The 24,362-nt window shown below is 37.3% G+C and overlaps 1 protein-coding gene across 1 annotated transcript in view; it reads left to right on the plus strand.

Moving 5' to 3' along the window:
* Positions 1–2,832, plus strand: part of LOC139754559 (nephrin-like) — an 894,341-nt gene extending 891,509 nt beyond the window's left edge. Inside the window, exon 16 of the mRNA XM_071671918.1 lies at positions 1,433–2,832. Coding sequence (XP_071528019.1) covers positions 1,433–1,765 — 333 coding nt within the window. The 3' untranslated portion in view covers positions 1,766–2,832. The remainder of the gene's footprint in view (positions 1–1,432) is intronic.
* The last annotated feature ends 21,530 nt before the right edge of the window (positions 2,833–24,362 follow it).

Genomic DNA, 24,362 nt, shown 5'->3' on the forward strand with positions numbered 1-24,362 from the left:
TATATATATATATATATATATATATATATATATATATATATATATATATAATTCCTATGAGTCCACGAGGAAAATGAAACACGATAAGTTCCCAAGTGCGCTTTCGTGTAATAATCACATCATCAGAGGAGATAGAGAAAGAAATATAAGTCAGCTGATATACAACTAAGAGACGCAGCGAGGACGACATTTCGACGTCTCTTCGTTGTATATCAAATGACTTGTATTTCTTTCTTGTATCTCCCATGATGATGTGATTATTACACGAAAGTGCACTCGGGAACTTATCGTGTTTAATTTTCCCAGTGGACTCATAGGAATATATATATATATATATATATATATATATATATATATATATATATATATATATATATATATATAAGGGTTCATTGAAAAGTGTGTGGAAGGGCAAAAAATTGGATATGTTTAAAGGAACAGTAGTCCCGACAATGTTGTCTGGGTGTGAGTCATGGGCATTGAATGGAAAATAACGGAAGAAAGCGGAAGTCTTGGTAATGAAAAGACTTTAGGAAGATTAGCTGGAGTGAGGTAGGTGGGTTGATCATGTCAGGAATGACAGTGTGACACGAGATGTGTGGTAGTATACGTACTCTGAGTGTGAAGGCTGACCAACTAAGCTGAAGGAAGTGGTTTGGAAATATAGAGAGGATGAGCGAAGACCGATTGATGTAATGAATCTACGCATGTTAAGACTAACAATCTGCTTGCATCTCATGAGAAGTGTGAAGATAAGCCAAACACAAAAATAGGTTAAATAGCTAAAAAAAAAAAAAAAGAAAATACTTGGACATTGGCGATCATATAACGGGTAACAGGTTTTCTTGTTTACTCTTGTTCCACAGATGTATGTTGATAATGAGTATGTTATTCCTTCTTGACAGTCTGCTCTATATAATCTCCTATGTCTATGCCCATCTTTATTATCCCTCATAGTCTATAGTCTGTCATGTTAACTTCCACTCTTAAAATCATCCTTGCAAAGATAACTCTAGGATCCTCCATTCAATCACTTTATGATCTCCTTTCTTAGCTGTTATCTTTGTGATCTCCAATGCTAACAGTCCACTCTTTGATCTCCCATATCAAAAACCCATCATTATTATCTCTCATATTCTCAATCAAGTGTATAGTCTCTTACGTTAACGCCCATCTCTATAAACTCATTTTGCTATGTAATTCCCATAACTTATAGTCTCCCATGTTACTTTCCACTCTTGAAAATTGTTATTTGCTAACAGGACTCTATGTTATTCTCCATGCTAACAGTTCACCCCGTTGATTTCCCAAGGTAAAAGCCCAGTCATCACCATTCTTTCATGCTAGCAGTTCACTCTTATAATAACGCGCGTCGAAACGCGTCTTCACAGTCGTCCTCCATACTAATGTCTCGTCTTCCTTCCTCCTTCAGATGTCCAGCTACCAGAGGTACGATGAGGACACCACTTCACTCTACGGCTCCTCTTCCCCCGAGGCCACGGAGAGAACCAGGCTCACCTCCTCTTCCAACTCCTCCTCCTCCAAGGGGGGTGGAGGAGGCGCCTCGGGGGTGAGAAGCGGGGGGAGTCTGGGAGTGACCCTTCTTCGAGGGGGAGTCGGAGGAGGGGCAGGAGGAGGAGGTAGTACTGCATCATCAGGAGGAGGAGGACCTACGACGTCGACGGGGTCCGAAGGCGAGACCGACCTCAGAAGACAGACAACAGTCAGGCTTTTCATGAGTGGCAGCCCCGAGGCATCCTTCTGAAGGAGGAAGACCTGAGGGGTATCCTCCTGTAGAAGGAAGATCTGAGAAGGATCTTTTCTGAAGGAGGAAGACCTGAGAAGGATAAGAAACTAGGAAAAAAAGATGAGTAGTTGAGGTCTACATCTCTCTCCTGAAGGATTCTGTAACATAAGGATAATATATCCTCTCGGAGGGAGGGATTGCAGGAGGGAATGGCCCAGGTGACAGAAGAGGTCTGACGGTTTCTAACGCAGAAGTGGGCATGAAAATCCACCGATGAATGTAGAGAAAGAAATGAATTAGAATCGTGTAAACTGGAATCCAGAAGAAACGTTTAAACACACGTGGTTACTGGGCGATGTTATACAATCCCTAAGTGGGATTAAGAAAGTGGATTTGAGGCGTTATTATTTTCTAGTGTTTGCCGCCTCTCTCGCGAGCCATGCTTTTAAGAACTAAGATAGGCGACAACTCTAAGCCTTGCGTGGCATGCAAAGAAGAAGAAAAAAGAAAACGAGAGATAGAGAAAGAAAGAGAGAAAGATAATGGTGTAAATAGATATCACTGTGCTTGCCACATGCGTTGGTGACCTCCACTTGGGTCAAAAAGAAAATATTTGTCTTTGATAAGCACCAGCAGTGTTTATAAGAGGTGAGTGTGAGGCAAAACTTTACTGCGATTGAAAAATGGGGGAAAAAAGTGATTCTTTTTTTAATGTATGTCATTACCAATGCCAATCAAACGAGAAAATTATGTTCCTGTAAGATGTTAAGTAGTGAACCCACGTTTCCGGTCAAGTCCTTCCTTAATTGTACACACTTGATACTTTCTTTATTTCCACTTATGAAGATGTGGTTGCTACGCACTCACACACACACACACACACACACACACACACACACACACACACACACATCCTAAATTGTCTGGGAGAGGAACTGATTGCCATTTACCACTGCTGTAAATCATCACTGGGTGATTAATATCTTCTGCTGCACGGGATATATGAAGTCAAATGTTTTACCAGTACACACACACACACACACACACACACACACACTAAGAACACTTCTTCATTCATCATGCATAATCTAATGACACGAATAGAAAATGAGTATGTAGCTTCAGCTGCTTATATATATAAATATATATATATATATATATATATATATATATATATATATATATATATATATATATATATATATATATATATATATATTTATATATATATATATATATATATATATATATATATATATATATATATATATATATATATATATATGACTCTTCCAAATATGCTTACAATACACGTTCATATTCATCAACACACACATCAAACACACACAGACACACACACACACATCACACCACAAACACTCACACACACGCATACAACACACCTACAGATAAAGAAATCAGTATGCATGGTCATGCGCATGTATACAATTGTAGAGTATGAGATCATATCATCGTTTTCATTCCTTCTTTTGCTATTCATGTCTTTCTCTATAAGCTTGCCCTTTAGTATCGATTTTAAAGATATGATTTGGCCTTTACTAGAACCACATCTGTGAATGCTCCTAAGAGCAATTATTTCAAAACCATCACGAATTCATCCAATCGATTGATGCCAATTATTGACTTTCTGTGCGGACTGCACCCCATATGGACAAACATCTTTTTTCATTCAGTCAGTGAGAGAAAAGATTCATACAAGATCGTTACTCGTATTGAAAACTAACTCCATATATGCTTTCCAGTCAACCACATTTCGGGGTCGAAGACTATACTTTCATAATTTTTGAACTGAAAACATCAGTTCAATGAAATATATATATATATATATATATATATATATATATATATATATATATATATATATATATATATATATATATATATATATACACACACACACACACACACACACACAGTAAACTCAGCCTGGAACTGAAAACGTAACTAAAATGATTATTTCGGAGAAAGAGAGAGAGCGAGGGGGAAAAAACTCCACGAGAGTTCTGATAAGACTTAACCTTCCGTGACGTAGAGAAATATACCCTTTCAATTAAATCCCCATAAATGTCACTTACAAAAGTCTCTGGGAAAGACTTACGAGTTGGGGGGAAATGGAAGAAGGAACCAGCAGCCCTTGGAGAGCAACGCAATATTTCTCATTTCGTGCACAAATCGTTGCACTTCAGCTCAGAGGTGTAATAGCAATCTGTCTTACGAGGAAAGACTTGGAGAAAGAAAGGAAAATAAAGGGGAAACGATTTAAAAGTCAAGAGAGATACATTTTCTGGGTTCCGCTCCTCATGAAGAGTGGGGAAGTATATGATGTATCACATGACACGCCGACTGTTGAAGACACACAGGGAATTTGATCTTGTGCGAAAGTAACATACCAACACTGAATGACATTAAGTATTGAATAAACCCACTTCAAACTATCATATATCAGATGGATAATGATGCTGATAAACTGGATACATTTCAGACGAGGATTACATCATGGAACAAATGTTTGGACAAGCATTGAATGTGATCTTGTGCGAAGGTAATATACCATCACTGAATGGCATTAGGTACTGATTAATCCCATTTCAAATGATTATGTATCATCGGGCATGGAAAGGGTGAAAACCAATTGGATAATGGTGAGGATCTTGTGCGAAAGTAATATACCAACACTGAAAGAAATTAGTTACAGAGTAATCCCATTTCAAACGATTACGTACCATCGGGCATGGAAAGAGATGAAAATCAGATGGAGAATGGTGATGATCAATTACATTTCAAACGATGATTACATCATCGAACAAATATCTATAGAGTGTAGATGGGATGAGAATCAATAGAGTGATGGGTGTTTCAGAGTATAGATGGAATGAGAATCAACAGGATGATGGGTGTTTCAAACGCTGATTAAAAAAAAAAAAGAAGAGAGAAACACCCTGTCGAATGTTACTGAACGCCCTGTCGAATGTTACTGAACGCCCTGTCGAATGTCACTGAACGCCCTGTCGAATGTTACTGAACGCCCTGTCGAATGCCACAGACTACTATCGAATGATGCAGGTCTCCGAAGGCTTGTGTTCGATCCTTGTTAAGGTATAGAGTGAGATGATGGTAAGTCGATGGTGGGAGGTGAGATGCGCTGTGTCAACGCAAGGAGGCTGGTACGAGAAACTTTTGAAGTATTTTGCTTGGGGTGAAATTTCACAACAGCCTTCTTGTAAATCATACCGCCAGTTTTCTGGTGAATTTCGCAGGTCCTCTGGTAAATTCTTCTAGTCGTTTGGTAAATCACGTGAGTCCCCCTGGTAAATCACGCAAGTCCCCCTGGTAAATCACGTGAGTCCCCCTGGTAAATCATGCGAGTCCCCCTGGTAAATCACGTAAGTCCCCCTGGTAAATCATGGGAGTCCCCCTGGTAAATCACGTAAGTCCCCCTGGTAAATCACGTGAGTCCCCCTGGTAAATCATGGGAGTCCCCCTGGTAAATCGCGTGAGTCCCCCTGGCAAATCACGCGAGTCCCCCTGGTAAATTATGCCAGTCCGCTGGTAAGTCAAGTCACTTATCCTGCATTTTACCTCAGTCTTTATTTACCCTTTTTTTTTCGCCTCACTTGTAGTTCCCTGGTGATTGACGCCGCTCACTTCATTCCTCCGGCAAAATACGCCATTGTTTTGATAAACTGCGCTAGCCTTCCGGTAAATTACGCCAGTCGTCTGGTAAACTTTGCCAGCCTTCCTGTGGTTCACACCTCCTAAGGTTAAAAACTCATTGCCGGCCAACCACACAGTTACTGAGACCCTGAATTATCCTATCAGACCCTGACTTTATCCCGAATGCAAATGATGTTTTCAAAAATACCGAATCTGTCAGTACATAAATAAAACCTCATTACCATAGTAATGATTAATTAATCAATTAATCACACAAATTTTTATGTACCAGATCGCTGCATTAACGTCTGAAATAATTCTTTTTTTAAATAAATCTTTTTTAAGTATTAAGATTAATCTATGTGAGTATCAAAATTAAGAATATAATTTCTCTGCAGAGAAATTGTGCTGAATGTTAAGACAAAATATAACAAGGCTCAGGAGCTTTAGACTTAATCCTTTCCTGTAAAACTTACGATCCCACGGGACTAAAACCGTAAACAATCGTAAACCTCAAGTTTCTATACGACACCCCAAAATGCAGTTTGGTCTTAATTGAATCGTGTGGACTTTGTCCCATCTACGTCCTAAGGTTTCGTAACGAGTTCGGAGGGAGTGAGTGTTTAAAACGCGGCTTCTCACGCCACTGAACTCCCCTAGTAGTATGGTATCCTCAGAGATGAGAGAGAGAGAGAGAGAGAGAGAGAGAGAGAGAGAGAGAGAGAGAGAGAGAGAGAGAGAGAGAGAGAGAGAGAGAGAGGAGAGGATCTTTTGCGCACACGCATCACACCGTGCCATATCGACACTAAGCACAGACGGGACTGGAAGCCATTTACTTGTGTCCCTTAGGCCAAGACGATAGGGGTCCATTACCACAGCAGCGTAATGCAGGAGGGAGGAACGGTACTCCTCCTGTGGTTCAAGTCCCCCTACGTGGGGCCTCGTCTAGATCAATGGTCGTTCAAGGTGACCTTGTGAACATCCTTAGACTAAGGCTGGTTAAGAAAACCACCCCTCTTCCTCGCTCCTCTCTGGTTATGAAGAATGTTTTCCAGAAACGGGCCTTTATATTTCACATTAGAAAAAAGAGAATGAATATATAAAACCAAAGATTTTATATGAAACTTATAAAAAAAGACAGGAATTTTGTGAGGCCATTGTATATTTAGACACAAAACAGGTGTGGAATTCCTCAGAAGGGTTTAAAATCTTTCTTGATTTCTTCATCAATATTTTTTCTTTTTTCGTTTCGTCGTCTTTTTTTTTTCATATCTGTATCTCATAATTTTCATTGGGGAGCAGATACCTTCCTATTATTGTTGATATTCCATTTCGTGACATCATCTTACCATGGCGGATTAATCGTGTACGTATGGGGCTCGGTATATGTTTTCCATGCTCGGAATTGTACGCTTATATTTGCATTTCTGACGTCTAGGACTTCATGTTACATTTCCTCAGTTCTCTGAGGCGTATGAGACCACCTTTTAACCCAAAGTAACTCTTCCTCATTTGTTTTCACGTATATATATAGATTATTCAATACGTTGATACGTCCATTAATGATGTATGCTTTATTTCTTTTTGGATTCTTTCACACGTATGAATGTTCCAATTTAACATTTTCTTTACATCCAGTTTGATCAACGAGCTGAATATCGTGATTTAGGATACCCTAACAGTCTAACTCCCTTTTTATCTACCCATGTATGGATTCTTGGATACATTACTCAATGAACTGGGTGAGTTTGCAGAAATGTGCTTCCCTTTCGTATCGGTCACAATAGGTCATTGATCAACACAAAATATAAAGAATACTTTACCTACACTGATGGTGTTGGAGGAAATCAGCAAATCCCTCTTTTCTTTAATCCAAGCAAAATGATATATTGGCTGGAAATGGTATCTGTGCAACAGGCATGGAATGTCTGTTGAACACACACACACACACACACACACACACACACACACACACACACACACACACACACACACATATATATATATATATATATATATATATATATATATATATATATATATATATATATAAGTAGGATGAAGAGCAAGAAACCAGAAATAGAACAAGAATGAAAGATGTGGAAGATGAAAGAAAAAGCGAGAGAAAGAAAGAAGGGGAAAGATTAATGCATTTCCTCCTCTCGACTTCCTGTGGTGGGTGAACCACAGTATAATACTGTTAAAACTGTCCTTGAATTCATTCCCCTTCGGTACCATACCTCAGATGACGACCGAGATCATGCCAACTATTAGGTAGATTGGCTCATAATTCAGCAAGGCCCTGGAAGAGCAAGAAACCAGAAATAGAACAAGAATGAAAGATGTGGAAGATGAAAGAAAAAGCGAGAGAAAGAAAGAAGGGGAAAGATTAATGCATTTCCTCCTCTCGACTTCCTGTGGTGGGTGAACCACAGTATAATACTGTTAAAACTGTCCTTGAATTCATTCCCCTTCGGTACCATACCTCAGATGACGACCGAGATCATGCCAACTATTAGGTAGATTGGCTCATAATTCAGCAAGGCCCTGGAGGGAGCAGGGTCTGTGTGTGTGCGTGTGTGTGTGTGTGTGTGTGTGTGTGTGTGTGTGTGTGTGTGTGTGTGTGTGATACCCGCCGTGTAATTAGTTAATAGCCTGAGCCTTTGCCCAGCCGTCTGTTGTGTTCTCCTGTGTGAAATCTTATGCTGTCATATGCTAGACGGATTTGACCTGCATTTTGAGGTGGCTTTGATGTTCGTCATGTTCACATGGACGTATTCTCTGTGATGTTTAAGGTGGACAGGTCCTGCTGCTGCGAATGGCCGTAATCTACAATGGCTCAGAGTTTTGGAATTCTAATGCTGATCTGTGTGGTCGAATAATGCCGTCACATCCATTAATTATAAGCCGTCACTCACGGTCTTTGTAGAGGGTGTATGCTGACCTGAGGCTAGGTTGTGGATGAGCCACTGTCTCTCATGGTGTATTTGATTCTCTCATTATCGATGGATGTAATCTTTATCTCCTCGTGGCATAGGACAGCTTTCGGTGACCAAAGATCAAGTAATTGGTTTCTAGCTGCGAGCAAAGTGGATGGATTTCGAGGAGTACCGCGCCAAAATGTGTCTTAAGTACATGGTACCAAGAGCTAACTATGATTATCATCTTTCCCTTGCAATCAGAGAGTATCCACGCCGTGTTAAAATTGCCTTGGATACAAGTCGTAAAAAATCTTCATCGGTAAGTTGAACGTCGCTAAATATGTATTTTAACGGTGTTTCTTTTAAGAAAGGTGTTCGCTTGAAGATTATTCGCTATAGCACTGACAATCATATAAGTAGGGTAGACTTAAGTGCGAGTAAGCGTCTTGGTCACTGAAGAACAGTTTATGAATAAAGGAATAAGATTCCAAAGTATATCTCTACAACTAACAGGAAATGTATTTTAATCACATTATTAAAGGAATCGAAGTTAAGCGGAATGCTAGTTAGATGTTTAGATACACACACATGATATATATATATATATATATATATATATATATATATATATATATATATATATATATATATATATATGTATATATATATATATATATATATATATATATATATATATATATATATATATATATATATATATATGTATATATATATATATACTGTCTTTCAGTTCATGCTATTAACAGAAAGAATAACAACAACATGACTTCCACGTCGATACCTGCAACATTACACAAATACAACTCCGGCGACTTTTGACTCGCCATCAAACCCCATCTCATTTTCATGAGGAGCGTCCTCGTCTCCATCACGGGGGAAAAACCATCCATTCATCCCACGTCAAAGCACGCCCTAAACCGAAAGATAAGGACGTAGTCAAGAACGTGAGACAGCTTTAACCCCCGCTCTCTTATGACTACTACTTCGTCGTCCCCGATCTCTCTGGCTCGCTGGAGTGTCACCATCCAGGGTTCCAAGGACCCAGGAGAAGCGTTTCATACCAACTTTGTTGTATTAGATCGCACAAATGGTGCCCTGAAGCAATGAGGCCCGCCAGACAGAATATAGTAACCCATCGTCTAAGTCCGTAATATTCCATAAGACCAAAAACGCAAGCTGGAAATTACATCTACGTGATGTCATTAATATTCTACATAAATCATGAATCTGAATAAACTATAAGTTTAAACAGTATACAGATCCTCATTATAAAGTGTTCAGTTTCATTCAGTGGAATACTAAAACTCAAACTGTGAATAACAATATTGGCAGCTCACAGATACGTATTCTTATCTATACATTCCCATCATTCGGAATTAGGAAGGTTATTTTAGTTATAAGGCATCATGTCGTTTCTCCTTCTTGAAAAACCTAATCATTTATGCTGAAGATGTTGATCTTATAAACGGTAAACGCTTAAGACGATTCGATGCCACAAGACTGTGCAAACTAGTGTACACATAGGGTTAGAACGTGATGATGAACACTAGGTTGAAAGTAAAGTGCAGAAGGTCAAAAAATAAGATATGCCGAAGTGATATCGTGTTGTTATAGTCTCTATAACATCCAAAATAACGATTGGTATTGGTTACTGGGCCACCTGATCTAAACTTTTATGTAAAAGAATAATATATGCATCAGTTCGTGTGCTACTGACTGTTGCCTAGATTCAAAGTCATTATCTGATGACTATAACGAGCATGACGTGAGAGAGAAGTTGAAGGTGGTTCATAGTGAAAGAAAAAGGGTAAGATCAGAGCTCAAGTGCCTATGATGACTGTATCATGGTCTTTCGCTTTGAGGATGATAAGATCACAGTGCATGCTATTACAGCATTATACATATATATATATATATATATATATATATATATATATATATATATATATATATATATATATATATATATATATATATATATTTCTATGAGTCCACGGAGAAAGTGAAACACGATAAGTTCCCAAGTGCACTTTCGTGTAATAATCACATGATCAGGGGAGAGACAAGAGAGAAATATAAGTCAGTTGATATACATCGAAGAGATGAAGCTAGGACGCCATTTGGTAAACATATACCGCGAATGAGAAGAAAATCACTATAAACGTGTACTGCAAAGGCTCTGGGCTTAGCTAGACAAACCAGCATTCAATACCCATGAGATCCAACCTCACCTCCGCTACCCCTAGTACATTAACGCGTCGGTAGTCTGGAATATTTTGCACTGGATGTACCCAGTGTACGGAGGCTTTGAGATCCATTCTTACCTCCATACTCTTAAGCATCCATGACCGTCTGGGCTACATGGAAACCATTTTTTCCTTCGATTGCCGGTAATGCATCACAAGGAGAGGCTGGACGGCCGAAAAAGAGAGAGAGAGAAAAAAAAAACTTCCTCCGTTTTTCTGATCGCGTGTCGCACAGTCATTCTTCCTCACACCATTACCAGTTCTTTTGCTTATACACTCTCCTCACCGTCCCTCACCATTGTTTTTCTCTCCCCTTTTACTTCTGTATTGTTGCAACTCTTTTTCTCTAGACCTGGATTTATTTTTATTCTTTTTTCATTCATTTACGAGAACTAAACGAGACTTTAATGATCTCAGGAGTTATCCAAAGTGCAATACATCAATTCACGAGACGAAATTGTTTGTTTAAGACGAAATTGTTTGTGTATGAGCGGATGTGGCCCTCATTCGTCTGTTTCAGGATATATAATAATATAATATATATATATATATATATATATATATATATATATATATATATATATATATATATATATATATATATATACATAAATTACCAATTGATGAAGAATGACTTTGGTTATGTTAGAACGATAAATATAACAAAGCTCATCATAGTAAATTAAAGTGATTCTCAGGAACTCAAAGCTTTCACAATTACTTTATACCACCCATAAGCACTTCTCACCAACTAAATATATTAACACTTAATGTGAAGGGAAGGGATGCCTAAGACGACCTAGGGACACTAGTCTGCAGTTTACGAAACACAGGAATCATATGATCGTTTTTTTTTTTTTTTCAGTTCATAAGCAATAGATAACCATCTCAAACTACCATTGCTCAAAGAACAAATGGTAAGTGACAATGAGTAAGGTCAGAGATCTTACAAGGTAGGCAGAGTAGGGGTAGGGTATATATGAACATATCATCCAAGAAATCAAAATATTTCTCTCCACACACACACACACTCTTAGACGAAGGGTCTGGCTGACACTCTCCCTCCACAAATCATCTCCGGAAGGGGCGTTAAAAGGACGCACGACGCACCAGAATAATTAATCCCTCAGCAAAGGCGACAGACAGACCCCGGGAATTTCCTCTCCCGTCTTGGGGCAATTCTGTGCATCATTTATCCACTCCATGACTACACCTTAACCACACGTTATTCACCCGGGCGCGCCGTGATACACAGTCCTTTAAAGACATTCAGAGGGGAAGTATCTCTCTCCTTTAGAGATATATTCAGAGCGAAAGTATCTTTGTCTTCTTGAGATATCTTAAAGACGAACTCTGTTCTCAATCCATGCTATTCTCATATTTATCTATTCACCTTCCTTATCTTTCTGTTTTTGTTTAGGTTCTGAGGACGTGTTTTCTTAAAGCTGAGAGCCCTTCAGTGATTTTCATTGATTCTGTTTGAAAATCAATCTCTACTCGCTAATAAGTTTATGAAACTGATGATTTTTATGTAAGTGCGTGTGCAGGTGTATATAAGTGTGTATATATGTATACATACATATATATATATATATATATATATATATATATATATATATATATATATATATATATATATATATATATATATATATATGGATTATGTTCACTACATTTGACATGAGCATCCCTTTTACGAAGACTGATATCAAAACAAGTTCCCCATAACACATACACACCACATTCACTTTCCTTTCAAAATGATCTCTGAATGAAGGAAGCTACTGTATCTTTCTTCTGGAAATGATTACTCAAATACTCCACCGAGATACATATACTACATTCTTGACCACTTCTCAGCTTAAGCGAGACGACAAAGCTTGGACAGACAAGGATCCAAACGCATATTTGACCACATCAAGCCAGTGGCAACAATACAGGGCTATGAGGCTGACGAAAAATACATATGATCCGGAAGAGCTACACTAATATGTCTCTTTTTTCGGAAAAAAATTAAAGGGGGACATGTTTTATTTGTTCCTGCGTTAGTGATTCACTTTCGTGTCTACAAAATGTAAGGTGTAAGATAAAAGTCTATACAATGTCCATGTTGTAAATGGCTTGCATACTGGATACCAAGTAATAATAATAATAATACTAATATATCTAGCTGAATTCTTAAACTCGTGGAAATGTCCAGATAACTGATTTCTTCATTGTTTGTATGGCTGATATTTCTCAAAATGTTTCCTGTATGTGGCCACAGATGAAGACATACTTTTCTTTTTTTTTTCATCCCAGGAATACCCTCCTGTTACTTATATTTTTTTCCCAGGAATACCTCCTACGAATACCCTCCTGTTATCTGTCCTTTTTTTTTTCTCCCAGGAATACCTCCTACCCTATTTCCTTTCCCCAGGAGTAATACCTCCTGTCACTGTGGCTACATATATATGTATAATTTTTTCTCTCAAAATTTCATCACCCTTGCCCCCCACACCCCGCCGCGCCCCCCCATGTCTGATTCCTATAAACGAACTATACATATCTTCTAGTGTCTCCATCTATTGCTTACGTAAATAAAAATGTCTAAATGGCTAATGTGTACAAGGCTTCTCTTGTCCAAAAAAAAACAAAACCAAAAAAAAAAAACCTGTGTATATAAAAGATCACGGCTTGGAAAAAAAAAAAGTAATTAATATGGATGAATTCAAGTGTACATACATATAGTATTTCTGACTTTATCATTACTTTCATGAGATAGAGAGAGAGAGGGTTGTATCTGTTCTTCCAGACTGCAGTCAAGTTCGATTGGTTTCCGAAGACAACGTTTTTACCGTTTGTAATGTGAGTCAGGACTATAAACAGTTTTAAGATATACTGTATGGGTTCAAATTGTATTTTTGTAAATAAATATTTTAAAGGTAGATCTATGAGTTTATATATTTTTTTCCCACCACCATTGAAAGTTATTTATATATGACATGTTCTCTAAATTTTTTCTAAATTTTTTCACTCGTATATTCTGATCATCATTATACCATGGTGTAGCCCCAATTAGGCACTGCCTTAATATTAATGTAATTTAACCCCCCCATTCTACACAAGAGTTATCCCTCCACGAAATTCTACAACACCAGAGCCACACAAACCCTCACCTCTCCCTCCACCCAGAGCATCAACAGTGTAGGCAAACCACGGGAGTGAAGTTACCTCAATATCGCTCGTCAGCCAAACTCATGTACCGATCAGGCAAACTGCATTGCAAAAAAAAAGGCGAAAAAAAAAAGTTCCACTCAAAATTTGTGTGTAAAGCCATCAATTAACCATAGAGTTAATAAATGTGTATATATCCTAGTGACAGGTAAGATAAGGCTTTGTGATATATGTATATATATATATATATATATATATATATATATATATATATATATATATATATATATATATATATATAAATATATATATATATATATATATATATATATATATATATATATATATATATATATATATGTGTGTGTGTGTGTGTGTGTGTGTGTGTGTGTGTGTGTGTGTGTAATGATGGTTTCTTACGAATTCCAGACAGAACTTCTTCCCTTTGCCCCAAACTTCTCATGAGGAGCTCCACGTCTTCTTCTTTACGATACCTCAATCTCAACTTCGCGTCGGCTATTACCATCTTTAATGAACACCATTCCAAAACACGTAAACTCTTTAACAACTTTCAGTTCTTCGTCACTTAGACTGGCATTACACTGCGCCTACTAACGCTTTTCAGACAAGTGAGACTTTCTCCTTGCTTTTATTCTTAGCACCTTCTTGCCGCACACGTAACCGAGAGAAACACACACACACACACACACACACACACACACACATACAGACACACACACATCATAATACTTATTAGCTTCGAATAATATATATATATATATATATATATATCTCGGAAAGCAAAAATGGGTATGTTTGAAGGAATAGTGGTTCCAACAATGTTGTATGGTTGCGAGGCGTGGGCTATGGATAGAGATGTGCGCAGGAGGATGGATGTCCTGGAAATGAGATGTTTGAGGACAATGTGTGGTGTGAGGTGGTTTGATCGAGTAAGTAACGTAAGGGTAAGAGAGATGTGTGGAAATAAAAAGAGCGTGGTTGAGAGAGCAGAAGAAGGTGTTTTGAAATGGTTTGGGCACATGGAGAGAATGAGTGAGGAAAGATTGACCAAGAGGATATATGTGTCGGAGGTGGAGGGAACGAGGAGAAGAGGGAGACCAAATTGGAGGTGGAAAGATGGAGTGAAAAAGATTTTGTGTGATCGGGGCCTGAACATGCAGGAGGGTGAAAGGAGGGCAAGGAATAGAGTGAATTGGAGCGATGTGGTATACAGGGGTTGACGTGCTGTCAGTGGATTGAATCAAGGCATGTGAAGCGTCTGGGGTAAACCATGGAAGGCTGTGTAGGTATGTATATTTGCGTGTGTGGACGTATGTACATGTGTATGGGGGGGGGGGCCATTTCTTTCGTCTGTTTCCTTGCGCTACCTCGCAAACGCGGGAGACAGCGACAAAGTATGAAAAAAAAAAAAAAAAAAAAAAAAAAAAAAAAAAAAAATATATATATATATATATATATATATATAGAGAGAGAGAGAGAGAGAGAGAGAGAGAGAGAGAGAGAGAGATGCTCTGTGGAAGGTATTAAGAATATATGGTGTGGGAGGCAAGTTGTTAGAAGCAGTGAAAAGTTTTTATCGAGGATGTAAGGCATGTGTACGTGTAGGAAGAGAGGAAAGTGATTGGTTCTCAGTGAATGTAGGTTTGCGGCAGGGGTGTGTGATGTCTCCATGGTTGTTTAATTTGTTTATGGATGGGGTTGTTAGGGAGGTGAATGCAAGAGTTTTGGAAAGAGGGGCAAGGATGAAGTCTGTTGGGGATGAGAGAGCTTGGGAAGTGAGTTAGTTGTTGTTCGCTGATGATACAGAGCTGGTGGCTGATTCATGTGAGAAACTGCAGAAGCTGGTGACTGAGTTTGGTAAAGTTGTGCGCAGGAGGATGGATGTGCTGGAAATGAGATGTTTGAGGACAATGTGTGGTGTGAGGTGGTTTGATCGAGTAAGTAACGTAAGGGTAAGAGAGCTGTGTGGAAATAAAAAGAGCGTGGTTGAGAGAGCAGAAGAGGGTGTTTTGAAATGGTTTGGTCACATGGAGAGAATGAGTGAGGAAAGATTGACCAAGAGGATATATGTGTCGGAGGTGGAGGGAACGAGGAGAAGAGGGAGACCAAATTGGAGGTGGAAAGATGGAGTGAAAAAGATTTTGTGTGATCGGGGCCTGAACATGCAGGAGGGTGAAAGGAGGGCAAGGAATAGAGTGAATTGGAGCGATGTGGTATACCGGGGTTGACGTGCTGTCAGTGAATTGAATCAAGGCATGTGAAGCGTCTGGGGTAAACCATGGAAAGCTGTGTAGGTATGTATATTTGCGTGTGTGGACGTAGGTATATACATGTGTATGGGGGTGGGTTGGGCCATTTCTTTCGTCTGTTTCCTTGCGCTACCTCGCAAACGCGGGAGACAGCGACAAAGAAAAAAAATATATATATATATATATATATATATGTATATATATATATATATATATATATATATATATATATATATATATATATATATATATATATATATATATATATATATGCAACAATCAGCACTGGAAAGAGAAAATAAAACTGAGTACTTTCGTTTGTTACATCCTGTGTCTGAGGATGTAATAAACGAAAGTACTCACCGTTTGTATTTTCTCCTTCCAGAGGTGATTGTGCATATATATATATATATATATATATATATTTTTTTTTTTTTTTTTTTTTTTTTTTTTTCAAACTATTCGCCATTTCCCGCGTTAGCGAGGTAGCGTTAAAAACAGAGAACTGGGCCACTGAGGGAATATCCTCACCTGGCCCCCTTCTCTGTTCCTTCTTTTGGAAAATTAAAAAAAATTGAGAGGGAAGGATTTCCAGCCCCCCGCTCCCTCCCCTTTTAGTCGCCTTCTACGACACGCAGGGAATACGTGGGAAGTATTCTTTCTCCCCTATCCCCAGGGATATATATATATATATATATATATATATATATATATATATAACCTCCACTAGTGCCCATATGACCTCTTTCCATGATCACCTTTAATTTCAGGGATGTTTTCCCTTCTATAATCCCAATATATAATGGACAAGATAAATTTGTGATATGAATTATTTCCACTATCAATACTGCAGGGTCAAGAGTTACTACGTAGGTACATTTTTTTTTTTTTTTCTATTACTTGGACTATTTCATCAAATGTTCACAGGACTTTACGCGAAGATGCAATTTCTTTTCACATAATTCAAGTTACGCCTGTACTAAAAATAAATGGCCAAGTTTTAATCACGTGCTCATAAAATTTGGTTCTAGGATATGTACTTCCACATATCTGAAGTAATGATGATGACCAGCTGGTGACGATTGAAAATTGAAATTTGACTCTAACCCATTTACGATTGAAAATTGAAATTTGACTCTAACCCATTTTCTTTTCGACCACCCCTTAACAAATCTAAGGATAAGGGGCATTTTTCTCCTAAAGAAGAAGAAGAAAAAAAAAATTGTGGTGAAATCATCTTTTCCTACAAAAGTCCCATACTGAGGTGAAATATATAAAGAAAGACATACTGCACATTCCTGGCAATGATTATTTCCCTCTAATTGCATATTTAATTATTCTAAGGGAATTCACTGAGAGAAATATATATATATATATATATATATATATATATATATATATATATATATATATATATATATATATATATATATATATATATATACCTTTAGTTGACAGTTTAAGATTATTTCTTAAGTATCTGTAACAAGTGAATACTCAAAGTAGAAAAGGAAAAAAAAATCAAATCGTCATAGAAATCTTTTACCTCCTGACATTCCTTTGTAAAAACAAAATTCATTTCTTAAATTTTTTTTTTTCTAACAGTTAAACTGCTTCTGTATGATGGAACAGAAAACCAATTTATTTTCTGGTTAACTGAGGCCACAGAGCGAAAACATTTATATATATATATATATATATATATATATATATATATATATATATATATATATATATATGTATATTTTTTTTTTTTTCATACTATTCGCTATTTCCCGCGATAGCGAGGTAGCGTTAAGAACAGAGGACTGGGCCTTTGAGGGAATATCCTCACTTGGCCCTCTTCTCTGTTCCTTCTTTTGGAAAAAAAAAAAAAAAAATATATATATATGGAATATATATATGTATATATATATATATATATATATATATATATATATATATATATATATATATATATATATATATATATATATATATATATATATATATATATATATATATACCTCGCAAACGCGGGAGACAGCGACAAAGTATAATAAAAAAAAAAAAAATATATATATATATATATATATATATATATATATATATATATATATATATATATATATATATTTTTTTTTTTTTCCAAATGAAACTGAAGCTTTGAGGAATGATATTTCCACGAGTACTTTTATGTATATATATATATATATATATATATATATATATATATATATATATATATATATATATATATACATATATATATTCCAGACGAGGAATGGCCCAACCCACCCCATATACATGTACATACAAAAACGCCCACACACGCACATATACATACATACACATTTCAACGTATACATACATATACATATACAGACATGTAGATATATACATATGTACACATCGATACTTGCTGCCTTCATCCATCCCATCGCCACCCCACTACACACGAAATAGCATTCCCCCACCCTCTCCATATATATAAATATATATATATATATATATATATATATATATATATATATATATATATATATATATATATATATATAAACAGATTCTGTAAGTCCGGTTGGGCCAATTGATATGAAATTTTGTGGGTGTGTCCAGGGCTCCTGTCGACAGACCTTGTTAACAAAAGAATTGTAAAAAACAAACTGAAAGTAAAAATAACTCAAAAACAGAAATAACAGCCCAATCCATTATGGTGACACGGTCTGGATTTGTCCTAGTCACGTTTTTCTGCTTCATGGACATGAAATTCCCATTTCTGACTGATTATATACATACGTGTGTGTGTGTGTATATATATATATATATATATATATATATATATATATATATATATATATATATATATATATATGTGTGTGTGTGTGTGTGTGTGTGTGTGTGTGTGTGTGTGTGTGTGTGTGTACTTTCAGCATGACTACTGCTATGAATATATTGTTTACCTTCAACATCCTTCATCACCCTTTTCATTTTCTATTATCCTAACATTTTCTGTGTCATGCACTGTTATCTATTTTATCTGTAATCTCGTTCCTTCTCTTCTATTTCTCGACATTCGTGTATCTTATCTTTTCTTACACTGTGATCTTCATCATACTGCTTGTTCTTTCTCTCTGGCTATTTCTAATGTGTTATTTTCTTTGGACATACCTAAACATCCCAAACATCCATTACTACGTTATTCTTTCGGCTAACTTTACTCTTTCATATCATACTCATCACTTCAATCACCAGAGTTTTCTAAGATGCAATCCTACTTTTCTAAGGTGCAATCCTACTTTTCTAAGATGCAATCCTACTTTTCTAGGATGCAATCCTACATTGATTCCTTCAATGACATAAAAAAGTAATCTATACAATTGTATCTATACAGTTGCATCTATCAGTATGAAAAGAGTACTTCAATGCCTCATAAGACCCTCTTGTTTACCTTAGGTTATAGGAAAAGAGCTCTCTGCCATATGGCAACAGTCCTATTGAACAGAAAATGGTAACCTAATTTCAAGAAAAACTTGCATATGGCAACACTCAAACGGAACAGAGAATGGTGAAGTTATTCCATGTACGTTTGCTAATCTTAGGTATGAAAAAGAAGAAAAAAACACTCTCATAAGGCAATAATAATATGGAACACAAATACTGTAATTGATTTCAAGAACTCCAGCCAACCTTATTAGGCAATACAACAATAAAGTATACGATCATATGGTGGCATTCTATCATATGCCAACACCATACGGGAAAGAAAACGGTGACCTTCAAGATTTTTATCCGGAGTATAGTCAAAGAATTTTGAAATCTTGACGTCACGAGGCACATGGGGGAATAAAAATGACTATTGTTAGAATATATGTCGATTCTCTCTTGTGATCTCGTCACAGCTTCTTTGAACTGGTTATCCATTCATGGTTTACAGGTATGTGAAGGAGGGAGTCAATAAACGCTGAGTAACCTCTTGTTTTTAGAGAAGCTTGTGTGAACGGGGTCCATAAACCAACCAAGAGGAAGGCGTGATGGTCCAGAGGAATATGTAGAGGGCAACGGTGGCGGGCGAGATTGAACGATGAGTGTGTGTGTGTGTGTGTGTGTGTGGTGTGTGTGGTGTGTGTGTGTGTGTGTGTGTGTGTGTGTGTGTGGTGTGTGTGGTGTGTGTGTGTGTGAAGGTGGGCGCGTTGGTTGTCTTTCAGGCCTTGTGTGTACGTCTGCATTTGTTTCTCTGAATGAGAGAGAGAGAGAGAGAGAGAGAGAGAGAGAGAGAGAGAGAGAGAGAGAGAGAGAGAGAGAGAGAGAGAGAGAGAGAGCGTGTGCAATGTCTGAAGTTTAGCAGCATCCCAGACCGCCTATCACCTTTTGTCTATTTGTCTTACAAACGAACACGATAGACTTACGATGGAATGCAGAAGAGCCAAAATGCCGCTGAGGGTTCGTTTGGGGAATTCATCAAGTATCAGAGAAAGATCAGGGAAATAAAGGAGTTTCGAGCAGTAAGATTCATCAGTGGTAAAGAAGAACAGGTTTTACATGTGTCGGGAACATTGGCATTTACATTAACATTTACATTTACATTAACACAATTATGGAGTATACACAGAAAGCAAAAGGACTGGGGCCAAACATGTGTAGAACTCACTCCTCTGGCAGTATATATATATATATATATATATATATATATATATATATATATATATATATATATATATATGATATTACAAATATTGTGTTACACATACATGCTAGTTAGCTGACACACAGACACACACACACACAACACACACACACACACACACACACACAACTAATCAGCAGTAAGCAATACCATATCCAACTGAGGGCCCTCCAAGACCCAGACACAATCATCATTGCCTGTGTGTGTAAAGCCCTCAAGGAGCGAGGAGTTTGTTCATGTTGTGTGGATCTCGTTCATGCTGGGTTGGATCCTTCCCTCTCAACAGATGGTGAATGATGGAAGAACCCACACAGGGAACCTATGCCACGTCGCCTCCTCTCACTCTCTGTCTTTCTATCTCCATTCAATAGAATGATTCCTCCAGTAAATAGGTAAAGGAAAATGGGGGAAACTGAGATTTAACTTTCGTATACTCACAGGTTTGATGCTGCTTTTTTTTATTCGTAGTTACTACAAATGAATGTGATATTTCATATGATGTTATTACAAAAAACATTTGCACAAATGCAGCAGTAATGCTCTCGAACTCCACTCACTCCATATAATGACATTCAACTACCTCAGAACTACGAACGCAGACAAATGAATAAACCAATTTCAATCTTCTAAAGTTATTATTATTATATATATATATATATATATATATATATATATATATATATATATATATATATATATATATATATATATGAGAACATCTTAACATCAGCTTTCCACAGAGTAATATTACTAGAGTTAGTAAGTCAGTTTAGATTTTCACTCTGCAATGCCTGCCTTCTTGTGGCTGAAAGTATATATATATACATATATACATATATATATATATATATATATATATATATATATATATATATATATATATATATATATATATATATATAGTAGTTCCAACAATGTTGTATGGTTGCGAGGCGTGGGCTATGGATAGAGTTGTGCGCAGGAGGATGATGGATGTGCTGGAAATGAGATGTTTGAGGACAATGTGTGGTGTAAGGTGGTTTGATCGAGTAAGTAACGTAAGGGTAAGAGAGATGTGTGGAAATAAAAAGAGCGTGGTTGAGAGAGCAGAAGAGGGTGTTTTGAAATGGTTTGGGCACATGGAGAGAATGAGTGAGGAAAGATTGACCAAGAGGATATATGTGTCGGAGGTGGAGGGAACGAGGAGAAGAGGGAGACCAAATTGGAGGTGGAAAGATGGAGTGAAAAGGATTTTGTGTGATCGGGGCCTGAACATGCAGGAGGGTGAAAGGAGGGCAAGGAATAGAGTGAATTGGAGCGATGTGGTATACAGGGGTTGACGTGCTGTCAGTGGATTGAATCAAGGCATGTGAAGCGTCCGGGGTAAACCATGGAAAGCTGTGTAGGTATGTATATTTGCGTGTGTGGACGTGTGTATGTACATGTGTACGGGGGGGGTTGGGCCATTTCTTTCGTCTGTTTCCTTGCGCTACCTCGCAAACGCGGGAGACAGCGACAAAGTATAAAAAAAAAAAAAAAAAAATATATATATATATATATATATATATATATATATATATATATATATATATATATATATATATATATATACATATATATATATATATATATATATATATATATATATATATATATATATATATATATATATATATATGTGAGTGTGTGGATGTGTGTGTGTGTGTGTGTGTGTGTGTGTGTGTGTGCACCCAGTAAAAGACAAACATACTCGGAACCTTTAGTCTCAAAATCGAAAATCTAAAAGCAAAGATTTGTGGTGGAGGATTGTGATTTACCTGCATTTTCTATCTGTTTTCCATTGAGATTCGATCCTCGTGACAGGAGACCGAAAACCTTTTATAAATCAACTGGAAAACAAAATAAACTCACTCGAAAAAAGCGATGCTATGTAATACCATGAAAGGACACGATCATGATATCTATATAAAAACGGAGAGCCTATCCACCGAACGTCTTTAAGGACAGAAGAAAGTATACAGAAAGTATTGAAATACAAACGATGAGTCTTAGACACGGGAAGGCTTGCATATAACACTGGATATATACAGGTGACAAGCGTTGTTCCTCTCTCACAATGTTATTAAATTAGAACTCTCATGATATGAACTGCTGAAGACATCACGCCACATTCTGAATATCGACAGATAATTAGGTGCGAATATCAGCAATGATTTAGACGCGATATTCTGAAATGTAACCTTACGAAGATCAAAACACATATTCATGAGTACGAGAGCTGTTCGAGAAGTATTGTATGAGGATTTCTCACTATGTATTGCATAAGAACTGCTATGGGACTAATGCTTGTCTCATGTTCATATAACCGAAGACAGAAACTAAACTCTCACTTCGCCCACGAAAATAACCTGAAGACGCTCTGGTTCTCTTTCAAGCAACTGATTGACAATCTCTCACATCTTTCCCCGTAAAACCAGCTCAAAAGGGATCGAAACTGAGCGGAAGAAACACACACACACACACACACACACACCCACAACCGGTATAAAGGGGTATAGAGGAATTTTTGCTCTCTGGGAATTGAGATGAAACGGTTTCATTCATCTCGAGCATTACTTTGGCCCAGAGGGAGTTGGCGGGAGGAGGAGAAACAAGTGGGAAAGACATTTCCGTCGAATGGGCTCTGCTTCCACGACGCCGGATAGCGCCAGGCAGTCACAGAGGGTGCTTTCGTCGAGCTGGGACCAAATCGTTGTTCGGACGTGAGGTGGATGGTGAGCGGAGGCGGGCGGCGGCGGAGGGAGGGAGGGAGTGAGGGAGGGAGTGAGGGAAGGCGAGAGAGACAGTGGCAGAATGGTCATGGCTGACGGACGACGTTGGCGAGGGTCAAAATATCGGGACAAGCAGAATGGTCGCGTCTGATTGACGGTGTAGGCGAGGTCAAAATACACGTATTTGTTTTTGCTGTTGTTATTATTGTTTTGTTTTCCATGAGGGTTGGGTGCCTTACTGTCAGCAATTTACATTTCTAGCGTTCTTTCTCGAGTTAAATATATCGTCTTAGGGGATGTCTTTGCTAACTAGGCGATTGATTTCTTTAAGTGAATGATATCCCTCGTCTTGTGAGGGATTTCTAGTTACGAATCATGAGTTCTGGTGCATTTTAAGAGCTTTTCGTCTCATCTAGATTTTCTGGACATGGTAGAAATGTGTTATCAAGCATAAGATACCTCAACCAATCAACAGATTTCAGGAAAAAATACTCAGTGATGAAAAAGGTGATGGATTTCACATCACATGCATAAATCATTACCAGGTGAAGCTGTGGTAAACCAGGAAAAAAAAATTGATATGGATAAATCATTACCAATTGAAGCAATGGTAAACAAGGGGAAAAAATATATTCATTAAGTTTTTATGTTGTGATAACGTAGAAAAGATGAAGTGTCCTCTACACTTGTGTGTGTATCAGTCAATCTATAAAACGTATCTACCATCACGATATATGTACTTTGAAAAAATATATATTTACACTCTCAATATCGTCTGCAGTATTCACTAACTTCTTTCCCAGCTGCAAGACAGGCAGTTACTTTCTTTCTTTTTTTAATTAAGTAGTAATGCAGCAGAATGTGATTACATGAAACGAATCTAAAAATTTAATATAATACGCTTGTCAAA

Source organism: Panulirus ornatus, chromosome 17 (genome assembly GCF_036320965.1).
Source record: "Panulirus ornatus isolate Po-2019 chromosome 17, ASM3632096v1, whole genome shotgun sequence".
Lineage (NCBI taxonomy): Eukaryota > Metazoa > Arthropoda > Malacostraca > Decapoda > Palinuridae > Panulirus > Panulirus ornatus.